The sequence below is a fragment of the Vidua macroura genome, chromosome 18, assembly GCF_024509145.1.
Source record: "Vidua macroura isolate BioBank_ID:100142 chromosome 18, ASM2450914v1, whole genome shotgun sequence".
Lineage (NCBI taxonomy): Eukaryota > Metazoa > Chordata > Aves > Passeriformes > Viduidae > Vidua > Vidua macroura.
Window position 1 is genome coordinate 5,579,167 of NC_071588.1, and position 27,761 is coordinate 5,606,927.

The 27,761-nt window shown below is 42.8% G+C and overlaps 1 protein-coding gene across 5 annotated transcripts in view; it reads left to right on the forward strand.

Annotated features, from left to right (window-relative positions):
- The first annotated feature begins 241 nt into the window (after positions 1-241).
- Positions 242-27,761, forward strand: part of ZNRF3 (zinc and ring finger 3) — a 67,585-nt gene continuing 40,065 nt past the window's right edge. For 2 of the 5 annotated variants that reach the window (XM_053993663.1, XM_053993664.1), the window contains exon 1: positions 242-1,030. In XM_053993663.1, coding sequence (XP_053849638.1) covers positions 596-1,030 — 435 coding nt within the window. In that variant the 5' untranslated portion in view covers positions 242-595. Of the gene's footprint in view, positions 1,031-6,706; positions 6,781-27,375; positions 27,443-27,761 lie in introns of those variants that run through there. The other 3 variants (XM_053993665.1, XM_053993667.1, XM_053993666.1) reach the window with 3 other exon arrangements.

Here is a 27,761-nt window from a genome sequence, read left to right on the forward strand (position 1 = left end):
CGCCGGGTGCCGCCTGCAAACAGCTGGCACGTCCGGCCGGCAGCGCAGCGGCGTCTCTGCGGAGGATGGGTGCCCGTGGTACGAGTGCTGCCAGAGCACTGCTCCGCCCGCCGGGGCACGTCCACCCGGGCTGTGCCACCGGCGGGGCTGCCCCGCGCCCGGGATCCGCGCCTAACGCACCGGGCACGGCCGGCGGCCGCGAGCCGCGGTAGCGCCGGGAAGCGGCCCGACCGACCCGCTACGGACCCAGGCCCGCAGCCCGCGGCTGGGCACCGCGGCAGCCCCGGCACCGGCGGGCAGCGGCCCGGCGGACGCGGGCCCAGGCTGTTGCCACAGGGCTGCCCTTCGCGTCCCGGCCCTGCAGGCCCAGCCGCGTGGAAAGCCGATCCCGGTAGGGCCGTCCCGAGCGCCGCTCGCTCTCAGACCTTTGCGGGGCCGGGCCGAGCCAGGCCGGACCGCCGGCAGCCCCGGCAACCGCTCGGCTCGGCCGGGCCCAGCGGGGCTGCGGGCGGTGTGTGCACGGCGGGAGGGACTGAGCGGGTCAGCGCGGCGCGGAGGGCGGGGATAACCCCGTGGTGGCCGTCACGTGGAGCAGATGAAAGGGAAGCGGCTTGGCAGGGCGGAGAGGAGCCGGGGCGAGGGAAGGGGAGCGCGGCAGCGAGGAGCGGGGCGCAGCGCGGCGGGAGGGCCGCTGCCATGGGACGTTGACCGGCCCGGGACCCCGGCCCCGGAGCTGGAGCCGCTCGGGAGAGATGCGCGGCGGCGGGGCGCCGCTTCCTCCCGCCGCGCGATGAGGGGCTGCGGGGCCGGCGCGGGGCTGCCCTTGCCGCCGCTGCCGCCGCCTCTGCTGCTGCTCGGGGTGCTGCTGGCCGCGGCGCCGGGCGCGGCGCTGGGCAAGGAGACGGCGTTCGTGGAGGTGGTGCTCTTCGAGTCCAGCCCCAGCGGCGACTACACCACCTACACCACGGGGCTGCAGGGCCGCTTCTCCCGCGCGGGGGCCACGCTGAGCGCCGAAGGCGAGATCGTGCAGGTGAGCGCGGCCGGGGGGCGCCGCCTGCCCCAAGATGGCTCCGCGGGCCCGGCACCTGCGGCACAAAGCGGGGCCGGGCCCGCCGCCCCACGTGCGCCGCGCGGCCCGGGACGCGGTGACAGATGCGCGCCCGCGCACAAAGGCCCAGCGCCGGCCTCACCTCGCCGGGCCGCCTCGCTTTGACAGCCGGGCGCGCGGCGCGGGCTCCGCGCGGCGGGAGCGGGCGGATCCGAGGCCGCCTCACACGCGCGGCGGGCTCCGCTCCGCTCCGCTCGCCCCTCCGCCGGGCGCGGGGCCGGCGGGCGGGCGGGCGGAGGCGGGGCCGCGCCGGGCGGCCCCTGCCGGTCCCGGAGCTGCCGGCGGTGCGCGGCCGGAGCTGTGCGGGGCTGCTCGGCTCTGGGGGCGGCCGGGCCGCGGGGGGGCCCGGGCTGAAAATGCCGCGGCAGTAATGGGGTGCTGCGCCCTCGGGCTGTGCCGGTCGATGGCCGCTCCGGAGCTGGAGCCGGGACTGCTGCGCTCGGGGTCCCCCGGAGCCGGGCTTCCACCGCGTCACGCTTCGTACAGAGCTGTGCTTGACTTGCTCACCAGAGAAATGGTTCTCGTCTTTGACTGAACGCAACTATTCTTTACTCTTATTGAAACTCTTGAAGTGCTTATCTTATTCCTTTGTAGTTGCCTGTAATTGCTGACTTTATTTTCCCCCCCCCTTTGGCTAAGTAGAGAAAAATTACTTGAATGGTGTTTTAGTAAGTTTGACTGTTAAGCAAGCGCCAATAGCAATCTTTATTTCTCTTTAACAGCTGTGGGGTTGGTTTGTTTGCGTTCCATATATGTATGCCTATGTGCAGATACCTACACATGTAAATATACATACAAAACTTACAAGAATATAACTGGTGTCAAGTAGGTTATAGAAACAACTGTTAAAGTTCAATAAACACAAATACCTTACTATCAAAATAACTTTTTTTTTTTTTTTAAGTAAAGAGTACTGCTTATGAATGCTTGATATTTCAAAACAGTTTCTGCTGGGAAGATTTCTTATAAAAGTTCTCTTGAAAGCAGAAGAGTTGTGAGGCCAAATTGCTGATGTAAGGTAATTTTTCAGAGAAAAGAGGGATGGACCCATTAAGTTATAATTATGACATTTAGAAGAGGTGGTGCTAGTAGGGGCTGGAACTGACATGGACATTTTTTTAACCTTTTAATGCTTTTTCATTTTAAGACTTAATAGTGTCTTTGGAGCCAGCAGGAGACTTCAAAGGTTCCTTTTGTGTCAGGTGTTAGTATTAAGAACAGAACATAGGCCATTTATTGAGGTCATCCTTTCTTAGTGACTGTAAGTAAAAGTGGAGAAAAAATAAACTCTTCTGTTAAGACTCAGATTTGCACAAGTTGAAACAAGGGTACGAAATAGACTTTGGCAGGCCTTATTGTTTGTAAGATCACCTGTCTGCTTCCTCTTCATGCCTGAATAGACAGCACTCCAAATAGGAAAAACTACAGCAAAAGCCACATGATGTGGCAAATCTTTTACAGTAATTTATCACTCAAAAATTGATCTGCTTTTTCATCTGGATGCACGCTAGATAACATATGCCATGGACAGGTTTGTTTTTGTTTTTTTTTTTTTTGATGAGCTGCTCTTTTTTTCAGAGGAGAGAACCTGGCAAATACTGTTCCAGAGCAGCTAGACTGAATGCTATCAGTTGTGTTTTCACTGTTGAGGTTTTAGATTGCATATAACCTCTCTTGTCAGTGTCCTGCTTCCTCTATCTCATCCTGAAAGAGAGTTTATTAGAGCCAAAATTGATCAAGATTTTCACAGCATTTTCCTGCCTCCTTTTTTTCAGCTGGGCTGTATTTTTGTAGAACATTTTGAATCTGCTGTTCTGGGTCATCATTTAAAGTTCACTGTGAGGTTTAGAAAAGGCTCATGAAGCTGTTGCCACTCAGAACCTGTTCAGCAGCAGCCAGTTGTACATCAGTCAGTGAAGCAAGCTCTTCTTGGCCCCAGCCCCTTTGTCAGTGCACACAGCTCTTTCAAGAATAAGATGCATTTTTCTTTAAGATGAAATATTAGAAGTTCTTGAAAATCAGGCACACATTAAAGAATGGATCAAAGGAATTGTGGTTTTGGGACTACACAAAGGCTTACTTTTGTTTATGTTAATAGCATCAATTACTCATTGGTCTTGAAAGTCTGAACAAAAAAACCCCAACCTTAAGAAACAATGCACTTTCAGCTTTTGATAGGTCATACATCCACTCCTGAACTGGTTATTGGTCAGATTCCTATCCAGTAGTGGTGTGCTATTATATTGTTTCTCAACTTATTGTGAATGAATCTTATTAGGGTCAAGTGTCTCCCCAGAATAACTTCAGAGAGATGAAATGTTCATATGCCTTCTTTCATGTGGCCACAGTTTGTATTCAGCAAACTCATCCTTATGTTGCTGTGTCAGCTGGTCCTTAAACTGCTCGAAAGTCTAACCATTTTGTTGGTATCTGGCATACTGGAATATCCCATGTTTCTTGGGGCAGTATACTGGCCATTGATATGGTCAAGAGATTGGAAGTTGCAGATGTTTGGTTAGAGAGTGACTGTGAAAACCAGACTTTGTTGAAACCTCTAAAATGATATATTGCTTTGAAACAAATTATGACTGGGGAACTCCCTATGGTTGAAACTTCTTGTACCATTCAGGGCAAAAGTTCAGATGCAGTCTTGTCTCAAACTCAGTGTTACATGGCCACAGACTGACAGTGCTTGGACAGTAAAAATCACTGATTTGACTAGCAGTGGCTTTATTGCTCAGAGTGAGATTATGTTATATTAATCTTGCAACTGGAGAGATCCTGTTCCTGTTGCTTGTTCAGCTTGATAGCTAAGGTGTGGAGCATCTAATGTTGTGTTTCTTATAAAGTTATGGTTGTGATTGGACTGCTCAGGTGAGGTGCTTGGGAAAGAGGATCAAATTTAATGCCTGTGATGTGTCAAAAACTTCAAATGATGTACATTCATCATTTAAAGTTTTCTCTCAGTCTTGCTTTTTTTGTACTCCTGCCTTAAAGGTACTGCTGAATACAGTAATATGGGTGGATTACTGATACATCCAATTTTGGAGAGAAGCAGCGTGGAGGAGAGATTTGAGGGTATTACGGGTGGTTTTTCTTGTGCAACAAACGTTTGTGTTTTGGATGGTTTCTGCTTGGAAGCCTCAGCAGGGAAATGATGAACTTTATGTAGCCATTGAACTAGACAGTGTGTAGGTGATGTAACAGTCTCCACTTGCATATATTTTTTGTGCTTAAAAGGTAACACTATGAGGAGAACAAACATAATTCAGTGCTTTAAGCTCCAGGAAGAAAACAGATGTGGGACACTTCCCAGCTTCTTGCCTGACACTTCCTAGTAGCAGATTATTGCCCATCTTTCTCTTGTAGAAGGTGGGGAGGTTTCAAACTGGACTGCAAGACAGTGCCTGTGTGTTCCCTCCTTCCTTCCATCTCCCTCCCACCCCTTACTTCAATGGCTTTGAATCTTTCCTCTGTTTTCTCAAAATGCAAAAGTTACTAAAGGTTGCAAACTGCACTCTGAAGCGTTGGCAGTTTTCAATGGTGTTGAAAGGAGTGACTTGAAATAACTGTGCAGATACAGAAGATGTCTAGCCGTGATCAGAGGAGGCCGAGTCAAGGGAATGTTTGTGTCTTTCGAGAATGGAAGACAAAAATACGTATTTTCGGGTTTTTTTGGTTGCTCTTTTCTGATCATGCAGGTTAAGTTTCTTCTTGCTGAGTGCCTGAAGGCCTTTCAAAATGAGGAAGTGGAATTATTTGTGGCTTTGAGTCACTGTCTTATTGAATGTTTTCTTTGCTAGTTATCCTCTTAGAATATGAAGACTCCTGTGATTGGGTTTGTGTTCGTTTCCATACCTAGCTGTAAATCTGTGGCTTGCAGTAATGATCCTGAGGACATTGTAAATATACGTTTATCTGTGCTTCAGGTTGGCTTTGTCATCGTGTCCTCCTTAAAGGAAGCATAATTTGCTTTCAAAATAAGAGATCACTTAGGCAAAGACTTGCATGGTTGTTGTACCTGGACAGCCTTTGTAGAGTGTGATGCACAGGCAGCTTGCTCACAGCAGAGGTGTTGTCTTGGGCTTGATCTCAGGACAGATTGGTCCAGCTGTTTCACAGTTTTATCCCTCCCTCTGTCCTTTTTTTTTTTTTTTTTAAAGTTTCAATCATGCTTTATTCTGTTGTGTACTGTGGTGTGGGGGGTATTGAAGACAGTGTGTCAAGGTGTTTTGTTTAGATTTTTATGCTCTTGTACTGTTTTGTCTTGACACTGGGTGCTGTCCTCACACCCTGAGCTCCAGCCCAGTCACATCATTGCTGGCTTATTTTGCAAGGAGCTGCCTGTTCTCATTGGCTTCTAGCTGTGATGTCATAAATAAGGATGCTTACTTTTTATTTATTCTTCAACATTGCAATATCTAAGAATATCTAATATCTAGAATGGTGGTGAAAAGACACAAGAGGGGACTGATCTGAAGATGAGGTACCAAATTCAGTGATGAGTTATTGGTTCTGGAGGAAGCTCAAGTGTCTGTGGTCTTTTCACAGAGCTGCAGCAATACCAGAATTCTTCTATCAGAACCTCTTTGCAAGACTAAGGCAGTCCCTTGAAGAAAAGGTGGGAGGCACAGTGTAAGAAAATGCAGTAAAATATATTAAAGTTGGGGAAGTTACAATGGAAAGAACAAAAAATGCTAATGTGACCCATTTAGAGGAAGAAGAATAAAGTAGGTTAAGTAAGTAAATAAAAGCAGAAAGCTCACAGCAGTGGCTCAATACTCAGACTAATCAGTGCAATTTCTGTACTTCCAAGTAAAGGTGAGGAATCAAGTGGGGAAAATAGTTTGTGGGAGTTCAGGTAACTTTTCTGCATATATCTATATGCTTAGTTAAACCTCCTTACAGATGCTGATGCTCTGTACTGTTGCAAACCTTGCCTTTGGTGGCAGGATGCTGACCACTTCCTTTTCCACGTGCTCCTCTTGCTTGTTTGGGAGGTGGAAGTAGGAAAAAATGCCAGGGGGGAGTGGTACTCAAAAATTGTTCAACACACATCCATTTGGAGAATTTTTTTTTCATTTATATATATTTATTTGTGTTTAGACTGGGTCTGTGTGACTTCAGTGGTTTATATATAATTACAGCCTACTTCATGGTGTTACCAGCAGTTGTGGCCAGCCATGCCCCATGGGTGGAACTGGCCCTCAGCCCCCTGAGCCCCTCGCTGGTGCCCTTACTGGGCAGCACAGCTGCTTCCTTAGTGCTCTGCCTGCTGCAGGCCTTCTGAAATGACACCAGCTGAAGTGTGTGGAGGACATAATTCAGTGTGGCAGACTTGGAGGGGAGGAACCTCAGGCAGCTCTACTGCGAGCAGATCTTATAGGAAAGTCTTGAGTAGTTGTATAAAACCATTGATTAGCATACATAGTAATTTTCTTCCAGTTTATACCATCTTGTGGTGGAGTGCGTATTTAAAAAGTCTCCCTTTTTTTATTACAGTCTTCTAGTTCTTGTTTTGGAATTGCAAAGTGAGGCCCTTCTGAACCAAAATAACTTTCAGAAATGGTTTTTCAAAGTATGAATGCTTTCAGGAGGCCAGCATTGGACTGGTTAAGGAAAGACAAGATCTGGATGCAGTAATCAGCTGTATGTTCTACCCAGTTATGTAGGTAGGTGGTGCAGGTATTTGTATTAGTACACTTGGAAGTGCTCAATTTAGGAAGCATTTAAGTGTTAACTGGTCCATACTATCTCTTGTTTTGGGCATCTGGCCTTCAGTATTCAAATATGTTCAAACCAGAGCGTGTGCCTACACATAAAACCAGAATGAATGCAAGTTGAATGCTTGGCCTTATTTCTTGTTTCCTTGCTTAGAAGGAGGGCCCTTCACACTCACAGAGATCAGCAAAGGAAAAACAGCTTGTTTTTAAACAAAGATGTGGTTTGAAGTTGTTGAAACAGCAACAGAAGATTCATGTTAAGAAAAATAATAATCGTATTTTCTGCATTTTTCTTGACTGCTTGGCACAAACCAGAGGTGACCAGGGAAGCGTGATCTTGCGGATAACCCAACCCAACTGAGACTCCCAAAATTTGCACTTGGCTGCAGTTATGCCATTGGTGAAGCTGTGCTTACATTAGGCTTGAGCAGTAGTACTCAGGAAAACAGGCCTCTGGTCACTTGGGGTGTCCTCTTCACAGTGGTGGACTGCTTTCATTCATTTTTTTGAATTTCCTTTTCATGCTGCTTAGAGACTTTTGTTGTTGCACTTGGCTTTAAAATGAAGAGCCAGTTTACAAAGGTTGATTAGGTGCCTGTTATGTTCCAGACACAAGTACAACCTTAAATATGCAGCTTAATATATGCAGACTCTCTAGGCTTCCCAGACACATGTTACTTGGTACATTAATATGAGGATTTTAGTTGTTTTCTAAAGCTGATGGCCAGCTTAAGCTTTCTGTTGGTTTCCTTGAGCTTAAGCTGCTTTATTGTTTTGCATAATTTTCAGTAGTAAAGCAAATGGAAAAATCAGTGAGGAGGTGAGTGGCCTGAGAAGAACGAAGGGGCATATTTTAGAGTCTGCAGTCATGGTTTGAGTACAACTGTTTAATTAGCTGTACAGGCATGCATGTTGCAAGTATGTGCCTCCTACTGTGAATTTATTGCATGTGCTTGGTAAGCAACTTTCAAATACTTCTGATTCTAGTGTTTGAAAAATTGGTTTTAATTCAGAAAAGAGCCTAGTTTGTGCCAAGATCTGTTTTCCTACTTTGAGGCTTTTGATGCTTGCCTGCTTTAAAAAAATATGCACAATAAAAAGTGGTTTAAGTGTGGCTGTGAAAAATCCTTCTCCTCTACTTCTTTATCCATTCTATTCTGGGTATTCTATTCTCTCCTCTCCCAAGCAGAAGATGCTCAAACCAAATTTGAGCCAAATTTGTCAGAAGCCAACACTTCAGACAAATTTGAGTTCACCTTTGGAACTGCAAGTTTTGAGCTTTTAAACTGTCTACTTTGATGACACATTAAGAAATGTACCTTTGAAGGCCTGAATTGGAAATGCAGAAGGTATTCTGTTTGGATTTTTTACACTGATGGATCAATTTCACAATTCTATGGTTCATGAAGAAGAACCTCTTTTAAAGGCTGTGGAGTTTTTAAAATTTTATTTTATTTTCCTCGCAGAGACTGCCCTTGAAGTTTTATAGACTTGTTTGGGTTTGGATAAATGGTGGCACTCTTAATTGAGCCTTGATCGGTTTTATGGTAATAACAACAGCAACAACAATAATACCTGTGTCTCATAGATAAAACATCAATATTCTATATACAGCATGCCAGTTGTGTGCACAAGTGTTTCTGTTTGTGCTGCAGGAGGTTTAACCTGTCCTTGCTGCTTTGGAGGTTAGGATATGCAATGTAGCAGTTGCTGCCCTTTTCTTAGGCACACTGGGTTTTCTCCTAAGGCAGTCTCTAAAGGTGTGTGTGATATAATAGGGAAAGGTATTGGTTACCACTCCAGTAGTGTATTTTAATAGCATACTTTCTCATACCTGATTTGTATTTATTTAGAAACCTTTTAGAGCAGATGCTGTCTTGCCTGCTGTGAGAGTAAAGAGCGGATGAACGCTTTAGGATCTGGATGCCAAGCTGGCAGATATCCTGGATGATGTGTAGCAGGGCTGGGAGCAAGAAATGAACTCTTGAAACAGTGCCAAGGGGTGCTGCTGAGTTCAGTATTTAAGAGGAGCCAAGGTCTGGAGACCTCTTTTTGCTCAGAGACAAGGTATCCCCATTCTGGTAGCTAGCAGTGTTTTGCCTCCTTAAAAGATACTATGTTTTACATCCCAAAGCTGCATCTGAAGAAAAGACCTTGTGGACTAGTTAATATAAAAGAACTTCCAAAGTATGATTGTATTTTGGTTTTCCACTATTTTATTTGAGAAAGCTACTCTGCCAGAGTTCCCCCTGCCCCCATTCAGAACTGTCAGGGATAGTCTTTTTGGGTTTGGATACTGGGAATTGACAGAGTTTTTTCTACGGTGAAATATCACGATTGTAGTTGCAGATTGCGGTAAATTTTTCACACCAGAGCTGAATTATCCTCAAATAATATAAATCAAATGAAGTGGTCTGCTATCCTGTTGTCTGCCACTCCTGTTATCTTCAGGCAGCTGCGGGAAGGTGATTTGAAATCTTTCTGGACAGCTTCAGTGTTGAACATAGATCCCTGATGTGGAATAGTCAGCCAAAACATATGCACACGTGCACGTGTGAGGTATGCAGCACAAACAGATTCTCTGTTTCCAAAGGTTGTGTTAAGTTTTGTTTCAGAGGCTTGGATAGGAACTTTCCTGGAGCCCAGAGACATCCCAGCCTTGGAAGCTGTGTAGCAAGAAACTACTGTCCTTTTCAGTGAAAGGGCTGAAGTGTCCTGAAAGAGTTAAGCTCTACTTAGCTCACTCGTAAGGTATTTAATATCCTTATTAAACTCAACTGCTGGTTCACTTTTTTTTTCCTCTTCTTATGCTGAATAAAATTTCTTGAAGAGCTGAGCCTCTGCCTCTCAGATCAGAGGCTCACATGTTGAAGCTGGCAGTGCTAGAGGCTAGTTCCTATCTGTGTGACAGCATTTTTAATTTAACAGGACCAGCTTTGATGTTCTTGAATATTTATAGGCAGCTTCAGATCACTCTAGTGTGTATTCTTTTTAACTGGAGCAGAAGTTCTTCCTCACACAACAAAACTTCTTTCCCTCTGTTTACTCTTTGGTCTCTTTTGAGTTTGTAGACATCAGAGTGGTTTTATGTTACAGAAATATTGCTTAAATACTTACTTAAAGGGGGGAACCACTTGATTTCCTTTCTAGTTCCTGCAGCTTGGGGGTAGTCCAGTAACTGGATGGTAGCTCCTTGTTTGAGCCTTGCTACAGACTCTTGTAAAAGAGATAGATGCAGTGAAATAGAATTTGAACAAAACCCAGTTACAGTGAATCCTTCTCCATTACCTGTGTAAACTCAGGTGGGTTTGCAGTGGCTCAGACCTGGAGGACCCTCAGGAATCACAGAAGTGTTTGTCACAGACCCTAAGGAAAGGAGCAGGTTGTGGTGTGAAGAGGAACTGAAAACTTAGGATTTGGCTCTTGGTAGGAGCTGATCAGAAGTTACGGAAAAAAGTTTTAGAAAGAAATTGCCATTCGGATCATTTGACTTGGATGAAACTTTGACCAGACTTGGGCAGGAGTGTTAAAAAAGATACCTGATGGATGAGCTTTCATTCAAGCTTTAACCCATCTCAGGCTTCTTTGCCTTGGTGCTTCCCTGCTCCACTGGCAGTGGGCTGCTCAGAGCTGGCACTGTACTTTAAGGAACAGAGCTGTGGGGTTTGGGCACTTCAGATGCCTCTGCCTTTGGTGTCCTAGGCCTCGTTGTGATTTGAACCTTCACCTTGATGGTGCCACAGGAGGCAGCATGTGTGTCATAAGAAAGTGTTCCCTCAGCTTCTGCTGTGGGCTTCTCTTTTCCTTCTTCCCCTGCCATGTTTCCCTTCTGCTGTATCCTCTTAGCCCTGTGTTGTGGATGTCATGTGGATTCCCTTATTACTGATGTCCTGACCCACAGAAGCTTTGCCATGGCCAACTGGGACAGCAAAGCAATGGCATTTTTTCCCTGGAACTTCTCTGTGTGGATGCTGGTAGTTCAGGCAGATTCCTGTATCCTGCTCTGCCGCACTCACTGTTTGTTGTGAAGTTCTGTACACTTTGTGTTGCAGGATGATCTCCTAGGTAAACTTGGAACACCGTTATTGAAGTAGCAGATTTTTTTTTTTTGTGCATTATTTTGAATGGTTTCACTTAGTAAAAAATTCTGTATTTCAGTGATGATAATTTGTTTTAATGCACGGCCTACAGAGGAAAAGATCTCTGGGTTTAGACATTTCTGCTGTAGATGCACTTCTCTGCTGGCACAGCCTTTTCTAGTTCAGCAAGTGAAATCAATGTCACTGCCTGGGTAGATAAATAGCACTGGAAATCAACCACAGGAGGAAAGTGCTTGCTTTCTATTTGACATAAGGAGTTTGCTCAAAGAGTAAGGCTTCTCTTGCTACAGACATTCAGCAGGGAAATAGACCTGTAACTTACTAATGTAAGTTACTAATGTAAGCAGTGAGAGTGTCTGAAATATACCACTAAGCAGAACTCGGTAATACACAAAACTAGGGAAAGAACTGGATGGCTGCTGGAGTGCTATTCCAATACTTTTGTCTAGGGATAGGTGGGTGTGACAGTGACTTCATTTTTCTTTAGTTCCTGCCTCCAAACTGTTGTTAACAAAGGCAATTTTCCTTTCCCCTCCGTACCCTGAAACATCTTTGTGAGACAGGGAAATTTATCACCTGTGGAAATACTCAATGCTTCTGTCTCTGGGCAGGATTTCTCCAACAACCACAAGTTGTGCTAGGGGAGCTCTACATTAGATATCAGGAAACAAAATTCACGCAGAGGGTTGTAAAACATTGGAAGAGACTGCCTTGTGCAAGTGGTGGTGTCAGTGTCTCTGGAATTGTTCAAGAAATGTGGGGACATGGCCTTTGAGGGCATGCTTTAGTGATGAACATGGTGGTGTTGGACTTGATCTTAATAATGGTTCTGTGATTCCCTCTGTCAGTGTGCTTTTGGCTTAGTAGGAAGTAATAGACAGTAGCATACTTCTAGTTAAATGTTATTGCAGTGAGAATTTTTGCAAATCAAATTACTTTTCCATCCTTAAGTTGCACTTGGTGGCTTAGAATTCAAATTGGTGAAGCTGGGAAAATATTTGCTTCCTGTATAAGTCATAAAACATACTGGGTGGCAAGGATATTGCTAGCAAATAACCTCATAGATAAAGATATTTGTCAGACCAGGTAGCACTACTTACGAAGCTGATTTATATATATATATTTTTTAGCAGTTGTACTATCCAAGTACTGGTGAATGTTGAAATCTTGTCATTATAAACATGTTCCAGATAAATTGAGTTCTGCAGGCTTTAGAACAGATTACACAAATTGATGCAATCTGTTCTTGTTCTTGAGACAACAGAATTTTGACCTAGGTTAGGACTAGTCCAGGTAGGAACGACTGAGAAAAGTAATAGGAATCTTGAGTATCTGTCAAGGGAAAGTTGTGGGGCAGGGAGCTTGAACTTTTTATAGCATTCTTGCCAGAAAAAAAAAAAAAAGCTTGGAACAGCAAATAAGAGATGCTCAGAAGAACAAGAGAGAAGTTGAACAAGCCTTAGAAGAAAGCCATCCTAAAGCAGTTGCTGGGGTATAGCACACTGTAAACACTGCCCAGCTGGAGAATATCCTCTAGCACTTTCTCTGCCTCTAGAGGCATGGTGGTTATGGCTGCTCTGCTTTAAGGAATGGTTCATGAGCTGTATGATAGAGGAGTTTAATCTTTGTATCATATCCATGCCCAACTGTAGGGCTCTGTTTCTCAGCAGAGAATAGCATTTCTTAGTCTGAAAGAGAATTTGTACCTGAATTCACAGATTTTTGCTGTTTGTGTTATATGGAATTAACATTACAGACTGTGCCTCTGGAAGGAGGAGTTGGTTTATTTACCTTTCCAAGCTGAGACAGCTGCTAGAAGAATATAATTTTAAAAAAATACAATATCTATTTAGAGATAAGGCAATTTACATTAAAAATACTTTTTAAAATAGTAATTTCAGGCATTTTCAGTGCTCCTTCAGCTTATTTCTTAAGGATACAGCTTACATTTATAATTGTGTCGTAATCTTTAAAGCAATTAAGAATGTGCTGTTTGACTGGGACTTTATGGGTACCTCTGTATTTTGGTTTGGTTTGGATTTTCTACTGTCCATTTAGAAACCTGTCAATGAAATGTCCTTGCAGATGCTGAGGGATGACTGCTAACAGTGAATGAAGCAAATTATTGGAAGCATGAACAAAATGGGTTAGTACAAAACATATGCTCTGCTTTGCAACAGGTGAGCATATGCTGCCTAACTGAAATGCTAGAAAAGATTGCTTTGAAATCATGCATGTTTTAGGGAGATATTTACATTTTCTGATGTTGACCTGTTCCCGTCTCTCATTAGCTGATGGGGAATTAATCTCTGATGTTAAGACTCCAGGATCATATTTCTAGTACTGAGGCAGGTCTTGGATTATTCAGTGGGGGAATAAACTTCATTGAGGATGTTTAAAATTTGGCAGCTAATCCTGGCAGAGCAGCAGCTCTCCCCTGCTGTCCTACAGGTTGCTTTTCCAAGCCCACGTTGTTGCTCTCTGGGGTGGATGGAGAGGAGCTGGGGAGCAGCTTCTGGGAGGGCTCTGATGCTGGTTACAGCCTGAGATTGTTTCTGGGGCTGGCAGCATGGTCACAGGAACCCTGATGGATAAGCAGTGACTGATGTTAAGTCTAGATGGGTGAGCAAAGGAGATAAAAAATTTGGTTTGCCCTCTGATTTCTTTCCTGGTGCCTTTTTCTTAACTTTGAATTCTTACTTTCTGATTGCTTTTAGTTCCTGTGTGAAATCTCAGGACGCTACCAGGGAAACACACAACTGTTTCTGAACTTCAAGGTGAAAATGATTTGCAAGAGAATTTATAAAAGTTCGTGATCCTAAAGTTTCAACCCCACTCTTCTATAATAACTAAGGAAAAAATTATAATAACCTCTAACTAATTCAGAGTTAATCTTTGTGTAGCTGAATTTCTCTTCTCATGTCTCTTTGAGGGTAGAGAAGGAAGCTTTGGTTTGTTTTGAAATGTGATTGATTTAGTCCTGCAGTTGGAGGTATTTGTTAAAAGCTCTTTGTTGTATCTAGCCACACAAGTGCAGTAAAAGAGAATTAAATTAGGAAAAGAGAAAATTTCTTACATGTGATGCTCCTTAAGTGTTATTTTTAATATGTCTTATCTCTGGTCCCTTGACATGGACCAGGTCTCAAAGACACTGAAAGGAAATGCCAGAGTGGTGTAGAATCTTGGAATTCCCAACCCAGCCCTGCAGGGTCTGTTAAAATAATCACTGGTGCCTGAGTCGTGGTTATCCTTCAGGACAATTTTATAGGTGGCACTATTTCTGTCATGTTCTGATATTTCATCATGAAATTACTTACAGATGGGTTGCAGGCAGAGAAACTAGGGTTGGTATTTTTTATCTCAAGAGACCTTACCTTTCTTGAAGAAAGCTAATTAGTAGTGCTCTGGAAATCACTTCAGTGCCCTTCTTAGGGTCAAAATTAGGGATCTGACAGAGAGAATTAAAGTGCAAATAAGCAGATCCAAAAGTTGGCTATTCAGACATGTCTCAAAGTTCCAGCAGGATTTACTTTTTTTTTTTGCTCTACCATTGTCCAAAAGATGGGTCATGCATGAATATTTGCATCAGTGTGCTAGTCTGGTAGGTAACTTACTACTTCTGTAGTCCATATAGCAGAATCCTGAAAATTTGTCATCAACTTCATTTTATAGCACATTTTGTGATAAGAAGTGTTTGCCAACCACCTTTCCCCAGCCTGCCTGCCCAAAGCCAAATGAAGTTTCTGAAATTGTAGTGTGAGATTTTAAGCTGCTGCATTGACTGAAGATGTCTCTAGACTGAAAATGAGAAAGGCAGAGCTTTGTTTTCCCCTCAAATAAATATCAGAACAATCATTTAACTTTCAAAATATCATTTAATGGCTCTTGCAGGCCTGACACATCCCCTTGCATCAATCACTTGTGCAAAAATATTAATATAAAGTTAATACTTCTTCCAGGTAATAGTGATCTGTTATCAAATATTTTGGATTCTGTCCAGTCTGCCAGTTCAGCACTGGGAAGGAGTGGGCATGACAACTGACCTTGAGCACTGTGCTGGACATTCAGCCACAGGCACTGCTGCACGACATCCAGATTCCCTGTGGCACACTTTCCCTTGGAGCTGTCAATTGCAGCACCAAAGCTTTGCAAACAGCCACAGCTGTGTTTTCACGGTACAGCTCAACTGAGTTCTCTCTGGTTTATCTGTCTGGGAAGCCTGCTGCTGTGATTTGCCCAAGCTGTTTCCATAGTCTTTGGAAAAAAGAATTGGAATTTTGGGTCTCCTGTCTATATGTAGAGTTCGTGCTGACTCCTCAGGCTCTGCTGCTGAGTGAGTGATGCAGCTGTTAACAAATATTAGTAGTAGTGAAGTAATGCAGCACCTAGAACACTGAATATTTTGAGTGGGAATTCAGAAACCTGAATAATGTAGAACTGGCTGTTATTTCTGTATATTCTGGTGTGAGTTCCTTACCACCACATTTTGTAGAGACGTTCAATGAAGGAGCTATTCAGGCAGCCATATTAATCATACATATTGGGGATGCTTTTTAGCCAGTTTCAGGTTTGCACAGAATTGTTTGACAGGTTACTTTTCAACTTGCATTCCAATGAGAAGTTTTTATAAGTTGTAACCTCTCTAATTTTTTAACCCTTATTCTGTTTTTCCAGCTTGTATACTGAGACAGGTCTTGTAGAAAACGCTGATCATGAAATTAACAACTTCATTGCATTAAATGCTCACAGTAGGTCATAATTTTACAGGTTCTCTTCAGTTCTGACTGTTCTTAACTTTGAAACCACAGAGAGACCAGAAGAGGTAGGTCATGGGCTGGATGTTAAAGATTCTAAGAGTTTTAGGAGAAGAACTCAAGACTGTTCCTCCATTGAGCAAAATCAGGTCTGAGGCAAAAGCACTTGGCTATACCCCATTACCTTGCACACCCAAAGTGTGTGTGTGTAACACACACACCAGTTTTATTGCTTGTGTTTTCCACATATGCACCCCTGACTTTCCTAAAGGTAATTCTGTCCTGCTCTCAGAGTTTTGCAACCACCTCAAATTAAGTGAGACTTCTGAAAAGAAGGGAGAAGAGAAACTGTAATGCCACCAGACAGAAGGCAGCGTGGGAACACAGTTATTTACTGTGGCAAATCCCAAATCCTTATTACCAAAACTGTCATAATGGTGGTGCTGCTGCTGTGGCAGTGCTGCACTGATTTTATTGATTTTATCCTTCAGAGGAAGGGATGTACCTTTATATACCTGCAGCACTCTCCAAAGGAACCCCTTCTCCATTCTGCAGATACAGGGTAACATTTGACAAAGAATTGAGGAGTTGAATCTATCTGAGCTTTTGTTCTCTGTGTTGGTAACACAGGTGCAGTTATTTGAAATATCAGCTAGATGTGTGAGGGGAAGAAAAAATTAGAACTAAAATATCCAAACTAAAAATGCAGCAATATGTTACCCTGTGTTGTCATCTGGGTGAAGGTTTTGGCAATACTTCTGCCAGGTTTTGAGTGTTTTAAATACAGATGTACCTTAGTAAAGATGATGCAGCTGAAGTTTGAGTGTAGCCTTGTACAAATACAAGTCAGACAAGCTGTGATATAAAAAATAAAGTATAGAATAAAAATATTATTAGAAAAATGGCATGGACAGCCTCACTGTAAACAAGAGTCTTGTTTTTGATTAGTAGGCAACCTCTGTTGTTTAATAACCAAACAAAAAGAAGCTTGGATACAGTAAATCCCAATGGTTTTTGCAGATTCTGTAATTGAAATATATGAGTACATATGCTTGAGTATATATGCTGATGTCAGACAAAATGAAGTGTCTTGTTTGAGATCAAGGTTCACCCATCTTCTGTTAATGTAAAGATGAGTGCCTTTCCCTGGATCTGTGTGTTGGTGGAAGGTGGCTTGTAAGTGTTTGTGTACAATTGTGAGCCAGCTGGGCCTGAAGCAAAACTGGGACCCCAGGGAAGAGAAGGGGAGTGGTGGGCAGTGGCCCACTCATTGTGTGCTCCAAGGGGTAGGGAAATAACTGCTGAGTGTGGAAACTCAAACTTCATTAGGAACTTTGGAACAAAAGTAATTTAAATTGGTTCCATTTTTACTTTAAGAACAGAACATTGAGTGTCTACCTTTACAGTTGTCTCTCAGCATAAAGACAGCCAGGCTATTTTCATATTTTTTGCAAAGACTTCTTTGAGGTTTCATTTGTTAGGAAGCCTGTGCTCCAGCTTGTCACTACTGTGAGAATGGGTGGGAGGCCAAGGGAAGCATTTAGTTTACTGGAGTTTGCTGCATTTGTGGGATCCTTTGGCCTGACTTCAGAAGGTATTTAGATGGTTGTAGCTGACTTGACATTACTGAAGAGAAATGATGTCTTTTAGCTGTTTAAACAAATTCATAGTGTGTTATGGAAAGTATCTGTGTGATATTAGGAGAAAATTCTTTACTTTGAAGATGATGAGGCACTGGCACAGGTTGCCCAGAGAAGCTGTGAATGCCCCATTCAGTGTGGATGGGGCTTGGAGCAATCTGGTCTAGTGGAAGGTGTCCCAGCCATGGCAGGGGATTGGAATGAGATGAGCTTCAAATTCCCTTCCAAGCCAAACCAGCCTGTGATTCTATGGCTCTCACAAATTGATTTTTTGAGTCCTAATTTTTCTGACCTCTTTCTTGCCTCCAAAACAAGAGGGAGGGGAAATGGGAGGGTGACTGTTGGCATGTCACTTTTTAATTAAGTCATGGACACATCAGACTTAACGTTTAGGCTCCTGGTAATTTTTTTTTTTCTTTACACAAAAATCCCTTGCTGAGTGCAGGGATATTGGGTACTTAAGAGTTAAATAATCTTGCTTTGGAAGCAGCTGAACAGTTTACACTCCTTGCTGGGCTGTACAAAAATACTTTTCCTTTGAAGTACTCGGAGGAGCGGCTGAGGGTAAAACCTGGAATGGGGTTGTAGCTAGCAGCCTGCAGTGGGCTTAGCTTGGAGCAGGCAGCTGCCTGCAACTGCAGTGTGAGATGGCAGAGAAGGTCAGGGTTTCTTTCAGTCTTGCCACCACTGTCTCAGTGTGAAGGCTTTCTTTCTGAAATTCTTCAAATGCTATTTCGTTCTTATAAATTTTTTGATTAGGACACATTGCAAGAAATATGGATTAAAAATATCCTTTCCCATAAAGGCGTGAGAAATACAGGGCTCCTGTTGGAAGTTCCTTGACTGCTTCTGATGTGATCTGGTAGTGAAGTGCATCCTGCTGCTGTCTGGGATGAGAAGGATTCACTTCTGCTGAGTGGTGTAAAACAGGTCAAACTCCAGTCTGGAAAGAGCTTTCCAAAGCTGGCTAGAACCTGTGAAATCTCAGGCCTGATGTTCCACCTTAGCCAAGCTGAGCTCTCAGTGCAGCAAGAGCTGACAGGAGAATGACAATAGTGGCACTTGCCCCAGATGGAGGAAACTGAACCATGATGTTTGTTAGAAAAGCTGTGGGTTAATAGCACTGCACAGTGGGGAGCTGTGTGTCCTCTGCTGTCAGAACTGTGCATGGCACTGCTGGCTGCTCCTCTGGAGAGCAAACCTTGCCATGGGCAAAACCAGGTGCACACTGCCTCTGATACACGTCGTGTCTCCTGCCAGGACCAGCAGTGGAACTAGACAGACTGAAGTTGCTCCCTGGTTTTCTGGGGCAACGCTGTGTCTTTTGGATTAATAATCTCTTGTCATGTGTTTTTTGGGGAAATGCCATTACATGAAAGTGAGGAAAACAAATTTCCTTCTAGCAATGCCACTAAAGGGACAATCAAAAGCAATTTCCCCAACAGCTAATGAGGGGTAAAATTAAAATACCTATTGAAATTAAAATATCTATTGAAGAGACTATGATGGTGCTGCAGGTCAGATCTCCAAATTTCAAGGTAGAGTTATCTGTAATAGTAATAATAGTGATGACGTCCTTTCATCTTTAATAATTTAAGAATCAGACATTTGGCTGTTGGTATGGTCTCTATGTTTCTATCCCTGCTGCTCTGCCACTCAGTCTTTAGCTTTCTACCTCTGCCTTGTTTTTTTTTTTTTTTTTTTTTTCTTTTTGAACAAAAAAAAAGTGTCAAGAATTTAGTTGCTAAAACAGGCAGCATTTTCCTCTAGGGTATCTGCTGTTGCTTTGCCCAGCTGAAAGAGTAACCATAAGTTGTCAGGGTCATCTGTTCTTTAAGAGGAGCAAGCTGCAGGCTGGCAGGAGGGCACAGGCAGGCTGCCCACATGTTGTTGCAGTGGCTGTGTGCAGGCTGTGTGTTCTGTGTGTCTGCTGCTCCGGGATCACAGGGCACACATGCCGGTTCAGTGTGTTCACAAAGCTGCTCTTGGACAGGAATGGGTGCTGCTGCCTTTTCCAAAACTGTGCAGGCAAAGCAGATATTATCAGGGCTGGCCCTGGGGCATAAAATAGAAAGATCAAAGGAAGTGGCAGCAGCACACAGAGGCTCTTCAAAGCCTCAGTAAGGGAGGATTGATAGAGAAAAGGAGAATGCTCTTGCTGATGTAATCACAGCCTGTGAGACAGGTTGGTGTTTTTTTTTTTTTCTTAATTTAAACAAAGGCACAAAGACAGTCCTTGTTTGTTTAGAGAGGTGAAACATGTGCCACAGAGATAGAGCAGGGATACCTCAGTATATAGAAGGTTTTCATGAATAGCGTGGAGCTCAAACATTTTGAAGTGTCGGCAAAGTTGCAGTTTTTCTTATTTTGCTTTGCACAACTTCTGCATGTGGCATTTTCTCACTTGTGGTGTCCATGTGGAATGAAGTAGGAAAATGGCAAAGGAAGGAATGCTTCTTTTCAGGCTGCCGTCCTTATTAAAATGGAAGCTCATTTTGTTTTCTCTTGAGAATGCCGGTTAAAAATTTCTGGGATTTGTATGAAAAGAAGTTAAGCACAGGCAAGGTGGAGTTGGAGGGGAAGTGATAAACCAGATCCATTGTCAGGAAGCACAGGCTTGTTCAGGCACAAGCTGTGAATTGGAAAGAAACAGTTGTTCTCCCCCTTTATCTGTGGAAAGGGGGAAGAAGAGGTGAGACTTTTCTGGAACAGATGTGCAGGGGTGGAGGGAGTTTTCAATCTTCTCTGTTACAGACTTCACTTTATATGCTACAGCTGCAGAAGTGTTTCTGAACCTTCATTTTGCTTATAAAAGTCCCACCTTTATAATTCAAAGGGAACCTTGTGAAATTGTGACCTAGAGCATGGTAGTCCAGCTTTTCCACCCAAAGCTGTGCCTTTATGGTGTATGGTAAATGACCTGAGCTAGCACAGTCTGAAATCCAAAAGTTACATGAAGACATGACTCAAAGCCTGAATGAGTAACTACTACCAGAAAGGCAATGCATATCAATTAATGTAGTTGCATTGATTTTACACACGTTTGGAGCTCAGGCAGGACAAGCTCTTCTGCCTAGCTGGTGAGCAAAGCCTGCATGCATCTCTTGGTATAGACTGGAGGTCCATGGGAAGGAGAGGCTGTCCCTCTGTAAGTCTTTGGGAAGCTCTTAACTCCAAAACTTTAAATCGGCTTCACCATTTTGCATTGTTTCACTTGTTGGTTGTTTTAGAAGAAAGACCTAATGGGATTATCTCAGTCCCAAAATGTTTTCCAGGATGCCAGAGATCAAAGTGGTTGTTTCTGCTGGCAAAATCTACAGCTTTCCTTCCCCTGTAGGTCTGAGACCATTTGCAGTGCAGTTCAGATTAGTACACAAAATTGTGGTTCCCTGAAGTTTGAAAATCTATCATGAGGGAAAAGTGACTGCCTATATTGTTAACTTTAATGCCTTCTTCTGAGGTCAAAGCTACATTTATAGTCTGCTGAATCAGTTTATTACCTTAACAAGTCAAGCAGTAAGGTCCCTGCTGAAAAAGGGATTCATCCTCTTTGTTGTGGAGTATGTGGGATGATACTGGCATTCTTGAGTTGCCTCATGTGGAAATTTCTAAATTTTGCTGGTCAGCATCAAAACGTTTTCTCTTCACCCTCCTGCATGTCTCTTCTGCAATGCTGCTTCTACAGATGTGTGTGATTTGATACTTGACACTAATAGAAAGTGCTTCAATACACTTAAAATAGTCTGATTTTGGTTTCTACTTAGCAAACCTTCAGGCTCCAGGAAATCTGCACATCTTACAGAGCTTTGAGATGGGCTCTGACATGTACTTGTGTTAGTGCTGCAGGCACTTTCCCCTCACCATACAAAGAGGCTAGAGAAAAATTCTGGGATGGGAATCCTAGCAGTTACCATGGCTTTCTGCTTTAAAATACATTCTTTTTGGAAATCCCACCCAAATATGTGAAGGACAGGCTGTTCCAGTCTGTTGTAGAGGACAGTTAATAAAGCAGAGGTTTCTCTCCCCACAGAATAGGGTAAATTGATGGGTTCTGCCATCAGTATGGCATCCCCATTCTTTGCTTCTACTGAGCAATAGAATGAAAAAAAGGAGATTTCAGCTGATTTCCTGTATGCCCTAGTGAGTTTGTGCAGCCACTTCTGCCAGCGGTTATCTGTGGCCTTTCGATTCATGCAGCCAAGTGAATTAACACAACTGCCATGCTGAGTTAACCAAAAAAGTTCCTCTGCTCCAGTGACTCTGGCAGAAACCAGTAGCAGATATTTGTGAAGGAATGTAAGATTAGAGCAAGCATATGGTGAGAATTGTGCAGTACATGCTTCCAGGCTCTGCCAGCTTGTGGCTTAGGTCTTCCCATAAGGATCAAGTTCTACAGGAGAGCCCTTGATGGGTTTTTCTTTCATATTTTTTTCCAGTCCATTACTTCATGTGTTGTCTAAATTTGAGAGCACCCAGGGAAGATTGGTTTTGGGGGTTGCTGCACACTGTGACATTGTACTTTGTTTTCTGAGAGCAGTGGAGTCCATGTTGCTGCATGTAGTGCAGGAGGTGTAGAACAGCAGTTTTATTGGCATGTCTGACAGGTACCTACTTAAATTGCTCATTAACAGGATTGGAGGGAAGACAACTAAATCTCCAGAATTTTTCTCATTCCCTTACTATTCAGTGTGATTTTTTTTTTTTTTTTTTTGAGCTGCAGGGGAAAAAACGTTGCCAGGAAGTAATTGTTCTTTCTGTCTCTTCCTAATTCTGTGCAGCAGCTGCCTTGTCTTTAGCTGCTATTAATGGTCAGAGCTTTGTGAACAAAGGAGCGTCGGGCTGATGTAACTTCTTCCTCTGTTAGACATTCCCTCTGAAGCCATCTTTTGTCTTGATGGCCGTATTGTAACCATTGATATACTGATGAATGAACAGGAAGCTGATGATGATAGTGAGCAGATGAGTTTGATCATGAACAGGTTTTACTCAGACGCCAGCCTGAGGGAGTATATATAGGAACAGAGCTGTAGCGCTGTCAGCTACAATGTCTGATTTGTTCATTCCGTTTTCTTTTGTGTAAGAAACCAGAAAAGGTTGTTAATCTAAGAGGAAATGTGCTAACTTTTTATAGAGATCAACAGTATTACAGGTAGAAATACAGTAATTCTGTCTGTTGTCTCATCATACAAAGATAAGTTTACTTGAATGGCTGTATTTTTGGGGGGAGATTGTGAATTCTTGAGCTAGAATGACTGTTTCAAGACTGATGGTAAATACTTTGCTGTACTGTTAGCTACCTGAAAGGGGCTGCATGTTGTGTGATAGTCACTGAAGCATCCTAACCATGGCTTTTCCAGCACAGATGTTTTTCTGATATGGCCTTTAGTGATTGTGATATATATTAACTTTATATAGATAGATAAACTATTATCAAAATGCCTGATGGAATGGACTCTTACATTTATTTTTAAAAATGAACACCAATTCAGTGTTATTTAAATACTACAGACAAAATTAGAGGTTTCCCAGCAGTGGAGGGCAAAGATGTGCCTGTGAGTGTGGTTGTTCTTTTCACAATGCCTAGCCTTTCCTGTTTGTTTTTGTGATTCGGCAGAGATTCCGTTGACTTGTTTTTATTTTTGTGTCTGTCACATTTTCTGCCTTGCCATTGTTTATATCTGGTTGAAAGTGCCTTTTATGGTCCTTGGTTAAAGGGATTCTCCCAAGTCACAGCTGTATGTACAGCAGGTTATCAGTGCTGATCTTGGTTAATTGTAATACAAGCTGGAGGCATGCACCAGGAAGAACGAAGAAGCATCATAAAAAGCTTCTCAAAACTGTGGCTAAGATTTCTTTCCCTTCCTAAGAATAAAGTGTATTCTGAAAACCTTGTCCTTACACTGAAAATTTAATGGGATGTTGCAATTAGTAGGAAAAGTAAGAGAGCAAATCATCAGAGAGCAAAGCAGAAGACTTGGTGAGCACCATTGGGCTCCAAGAGCTTGAATGCTGCATATAAAAGTGCAGTGCATCATAAAAGTGGAAGGGGAGAGTAGATAATGGAGCAGATGGATCACAAGCTATGAATCATCTGAGTCATGTAACAGTGTGACATTCATTGAAAAAGACCTGAATTTTAGCAGTTTGGAAAAGAGGCTGTTAACAAGAGACTTGGAATAGTCTGATGTCAAGACAGTGATTAAGGAACAATTATTGGTTGTTCCTTGCAGTACGATTATCAGAGCATTCTCAGTGAAATTCACAAAACAGCTTTACAGTAAAGCAAAAGAAAGTACATTTAAAAAACAGTAGATTGTGTTTCTTGCTGTAGGATGGTGTAAAAGCCATAAGTATGTGTGTCATTCCAAAGGAATTAGGTAAAAATGTGGAACATAGATGCATTGCTTACTTAAACACAATATTCTGGGTGAAATCTCAGTTCTGGAGGTCTTGATCACTGATAGTCATAATTAAGAGGCTGTATCTAAAGCATAGTCATTCCTTATTTTTCCTGCTTTTCATATTCTCTGAATTTCTGCAGTTAGCAGCTGTTGGGGATAGGATACTGTGCTGGTTGGATTTTTTGGTCACACCCTGCATGGCTGCTTTTGACTTGCCCAACATTGCATAGGAATCCTGTGGCAGAGGAAGCAATCCCTCTGTTGGGAAGCATTCAGCTGCTTTAACCACAACACTGTATTTTTTTTTCTCATAGTATCTTACCTCATTCCCTGCACTGTCCAAACTTCCTGACATGCGAGGGGAATGTCCTGCAGCCAGCCCTCATTCACCCCACACTGCTGTGTTTTTGGAGTGCAGTTCACAGCATGCATTTCCCAATCAGTGAGGCATACCTCAGTGTTGAGGTGTGCCAGCAGGAGATACACAGCACTACACCCAAGCCAATAGGCTTGACTGGATTTATTAGCATGGGTTGTATGCCAGGGCTGGAGGGGTCGGATGAGAGAAAAAAGGGGCAGCATGGGGTGGGAGTGAAGTGGTGAAGGGCCAGTGTGGAAGAGAGGGGAATCGAGGCAATAGATTAGTGACCATATCAAGGAGGAATCATCTGGAAAGAGATGGGAAAAGGAGGAAGAACTTTTGATGTATCCCGAAATACAGCACAAGCATTTGAAATTTAAGGTTGAATCGGGCCAATGATTTTAGTTATTTTAATTATGGGAAAAATTTAACTTTAGAAACTTCTGGTACCTGTTTTTTTTCCCAGCCATACATAGGGTGCTGTAATATGATAAGTATGAACATTAATATTTCTCAGAAAAAGCTGAGAAAGCTGGTTTACTGTTCTGTAAAACAGTTCACTTTTTGTAGTTTTTTATTCAAAGCGGAATTTAATTTTGTTCTTAGATCAGGAATAAACTCCTTGTAATGAAAAGGGAGTGCTTCAGGTCTCCATAATTCCAGAAACTTCCATTATTGTTCGTTTGACTTTAAATAACATTAATTGAATCCTTCAGGCACCAAGTGCTAAGTTCCTGCAAGTGCCTTTGATAAATGAAAAAGAGCAAAGAAGTGATAATTAGTTGGGTGCAGAATAGTTCTGATTCTGGTTCAAGATGTCAAAGCATAGGCTGTGAGCAGGGAGTGAAACTGGCCATCAAGTCAGCTTTTCATCTGACCAAGAGTTATGAATTGTGCACTGGACTGAGTTGTGGAGCCTGTGTTAAATTTAAGTTGGTTATTTCCTGTGCAAAACAAAACAAATTAGGCCTGAAAGAGGGAGGATGAATTTCACAGTGTGTGAAATAGGAATGTTTGCAGAGACTGGTTCAGCAATGTGCTACGTTAGAATTAAGCACAGCTTTTGATTTTCAAGTCATTCTCTCTACTACGGAGCATTCTTCAGTGGTGACTCAGGGTAGAGCTAATCTCACTCAAAATGGTTGCCAGTTGCCACTTGGAACAATAGGACCGAAGCCACAGGCTGCCATCAGGTGGTAGTTTTTAAGAAGGGCGTTTTTTCCCCAGTGGATTTGAGTGTTTTCTGTCTGGTGACATGAAAGATTGCAATATGCACTGAATTCCTGTAATGGAAAATGTTGAAGCAGTGCATTATTCAGCGCTTTGTCTGAAATGGAGAACCCAGTGCAGCAGGTAGTTTTCTTTTGTGGAAAATCCCAAATGCTAAACCTTTATATGTTTTCAGGAACAGCTATTGGCACCTGATTTACATACTGGCCTGTGCTTCTTTTAAAGTACTCAGTTCCTCCCTGGGCAGTGGCATCTCACCTTCCAGTAAAGGAGAGCGTGTTCTGTTGTCACATCCTGTTCTAGAGCCTCATCTTGTGTAGCCGCAGAAGAGACTTTGGCTTCGCCTGTATTTCCACAGGAAATAGGTCAGGGAGATTGTGCTGATTGGAGCTGACAAAGAAGTGCACGTAAAACAAGGTGTGATGTTTGGATTTTGCCAGAAAACCTGTAAAGCAGGTGAAGAGCATGAAGGGTGCTGTGAAAGTAATTTCTTGAGAACTTGATGCTGGAGAAAGGGGAGGCAGTTTGGAAGCAAACAGTACCTACTTGGAGACCTCTGCTTTCCCTTTTTGGTCCTTTCCCTCTAAAAGTTACCTACAAATGTTTTCACGTGGGCAGAAGCCATAAGTTGAGTACAATCCATTGAAGTAATCTGAATTATCAGATGAAGGGAAGGTCAGATGATGAGTTTTTGGAGAGGAAAGCTTGGAGCACAAAGTAGGGAAACAGGGATATGAGAAGGCATGTGACAGCTGGAGTTGGAAACAGAACTTCTGTAAACTTTATTGGTTTGTGAATTGGTCCAGAATGGCTTATAAAAGATAAAGAATCTGACCAAAAGGCAAACTTTGAGAAGCAATTTACGATGAACGCTACCTTCAGATTGTAAACTGTCACAAAGATTTTCTTAGAACATTTTTGGTTGTTGCAGTGTAAGCTAAAGTTAAATGTAGAGACCAGGAGAGGCTTTGTAATTTATGACAAAATTCAACACAAGAATATGATAGTTATCCTCAAGTCATCTATTTATAAATTTAGAAATCTTAAATGTTAAGCTTCACAGAAATCTGTAAGGGGAGGTGTCCAAAATAGTCTGACTAATAGCAGCATAACAAAGAAGTAATGAAGACCCATAATACCCATAGGTGATTCCAATATTTTTCTTTGTCTAATATCTTGAGAGAGAGATGTGTGAAGGGATTTGCAGTAGACTGGGTCAGAACTGGGTGATTTATGGCAGAGGAACGAGGAAAGACTGAACAGAGTATGCAGCACAGGTACTTTCTTATCAAGACCGAGGAATAAATAGGATTCCTTAGAAATAGTGCAGTGTGGGAGGAGCAGCTGGGGGAGAGTGTAGAGAAGAAGAGTGGGTGCTGGAAAGTCTGGTCTGGGCAGGGAGAGCAGGCACTGCTGGAATCCCACCTCTGCTGGGCCTGTGCCTCAGGGTGTGCTGCGAGCTCTGGGAACCAGAAATCCTTATTCCACCGCTGAGCTGAGAGCACATCTCTGAGATGGTGGTTTGTTTGTCTCCATCACGTCACTCTGAAAGACACAAAATCAGTGTTCTATTTTAGGCTGTTCAATTTTCACCATATTCAAAAACTTTAAAGTCTATCTTGCACACCACAGGCTGAAGGAACTTATCTATTGGCCAGAGATCATATGGTTCATAGACTCTTGAAAGAGTGTGTATGTAAATATTCAAAGATCAGTTCCTATACTAAACTGAGAAACAGAGTTGATCCTTAGACTGTGAACTATTACATTTCAGCCTTGAAAAAACTCTTTTTCATGCTGACTAAGGCTGACTGTATCACTGATCTGTCTTTTCCTTCCCTAATGGTACTTCCAGACTGACTTGCAGTTAAGGTAGTGATCAAGAATTTTCTAAATTTTAAAACCTTTTTTATTGACAGCTTTTTTGTATTGCAACCCAGAGGATTTGTTCAAACCATGTAGCTTTGGTGCCATTTGAATTAGCACTCAAGCTGCCACTGTGCTGACAGCAACTGAAACTTCATGCTCCAAAACACACGCTCAAGAAACGTGTCTGCTCATCCTTAGCAGATGCCAGCTGCTTCCCTTCTTTGTTTTGGGGAAGATACTGGGCATAACGTGGGAGGTAAATATAATGAAATTATTTCTATCCTACCATTACTTGATAATCCAACAACTGTATTTTTAAGCTCTGACAGCTAATTAAGACACTTAAGAGAAAATTATAACAAAGTTCTATCAGGGAAAAATGAGTTTTCTAAAATAGAGTAGCTCCTAGCTTTTGAGATCTACAATATTAAAATTTTAATTATTTATTGGATTTTTAATTTTTTTGTTCATAATAGAGCAATTTTGATTCCTCTTTGCATTCAGATTTTAACTCATCTGTTAGATTTCACTGTTTGCATTTGCAGCTGCTTTTCCTGTATTTGAGGGCTTGGGGA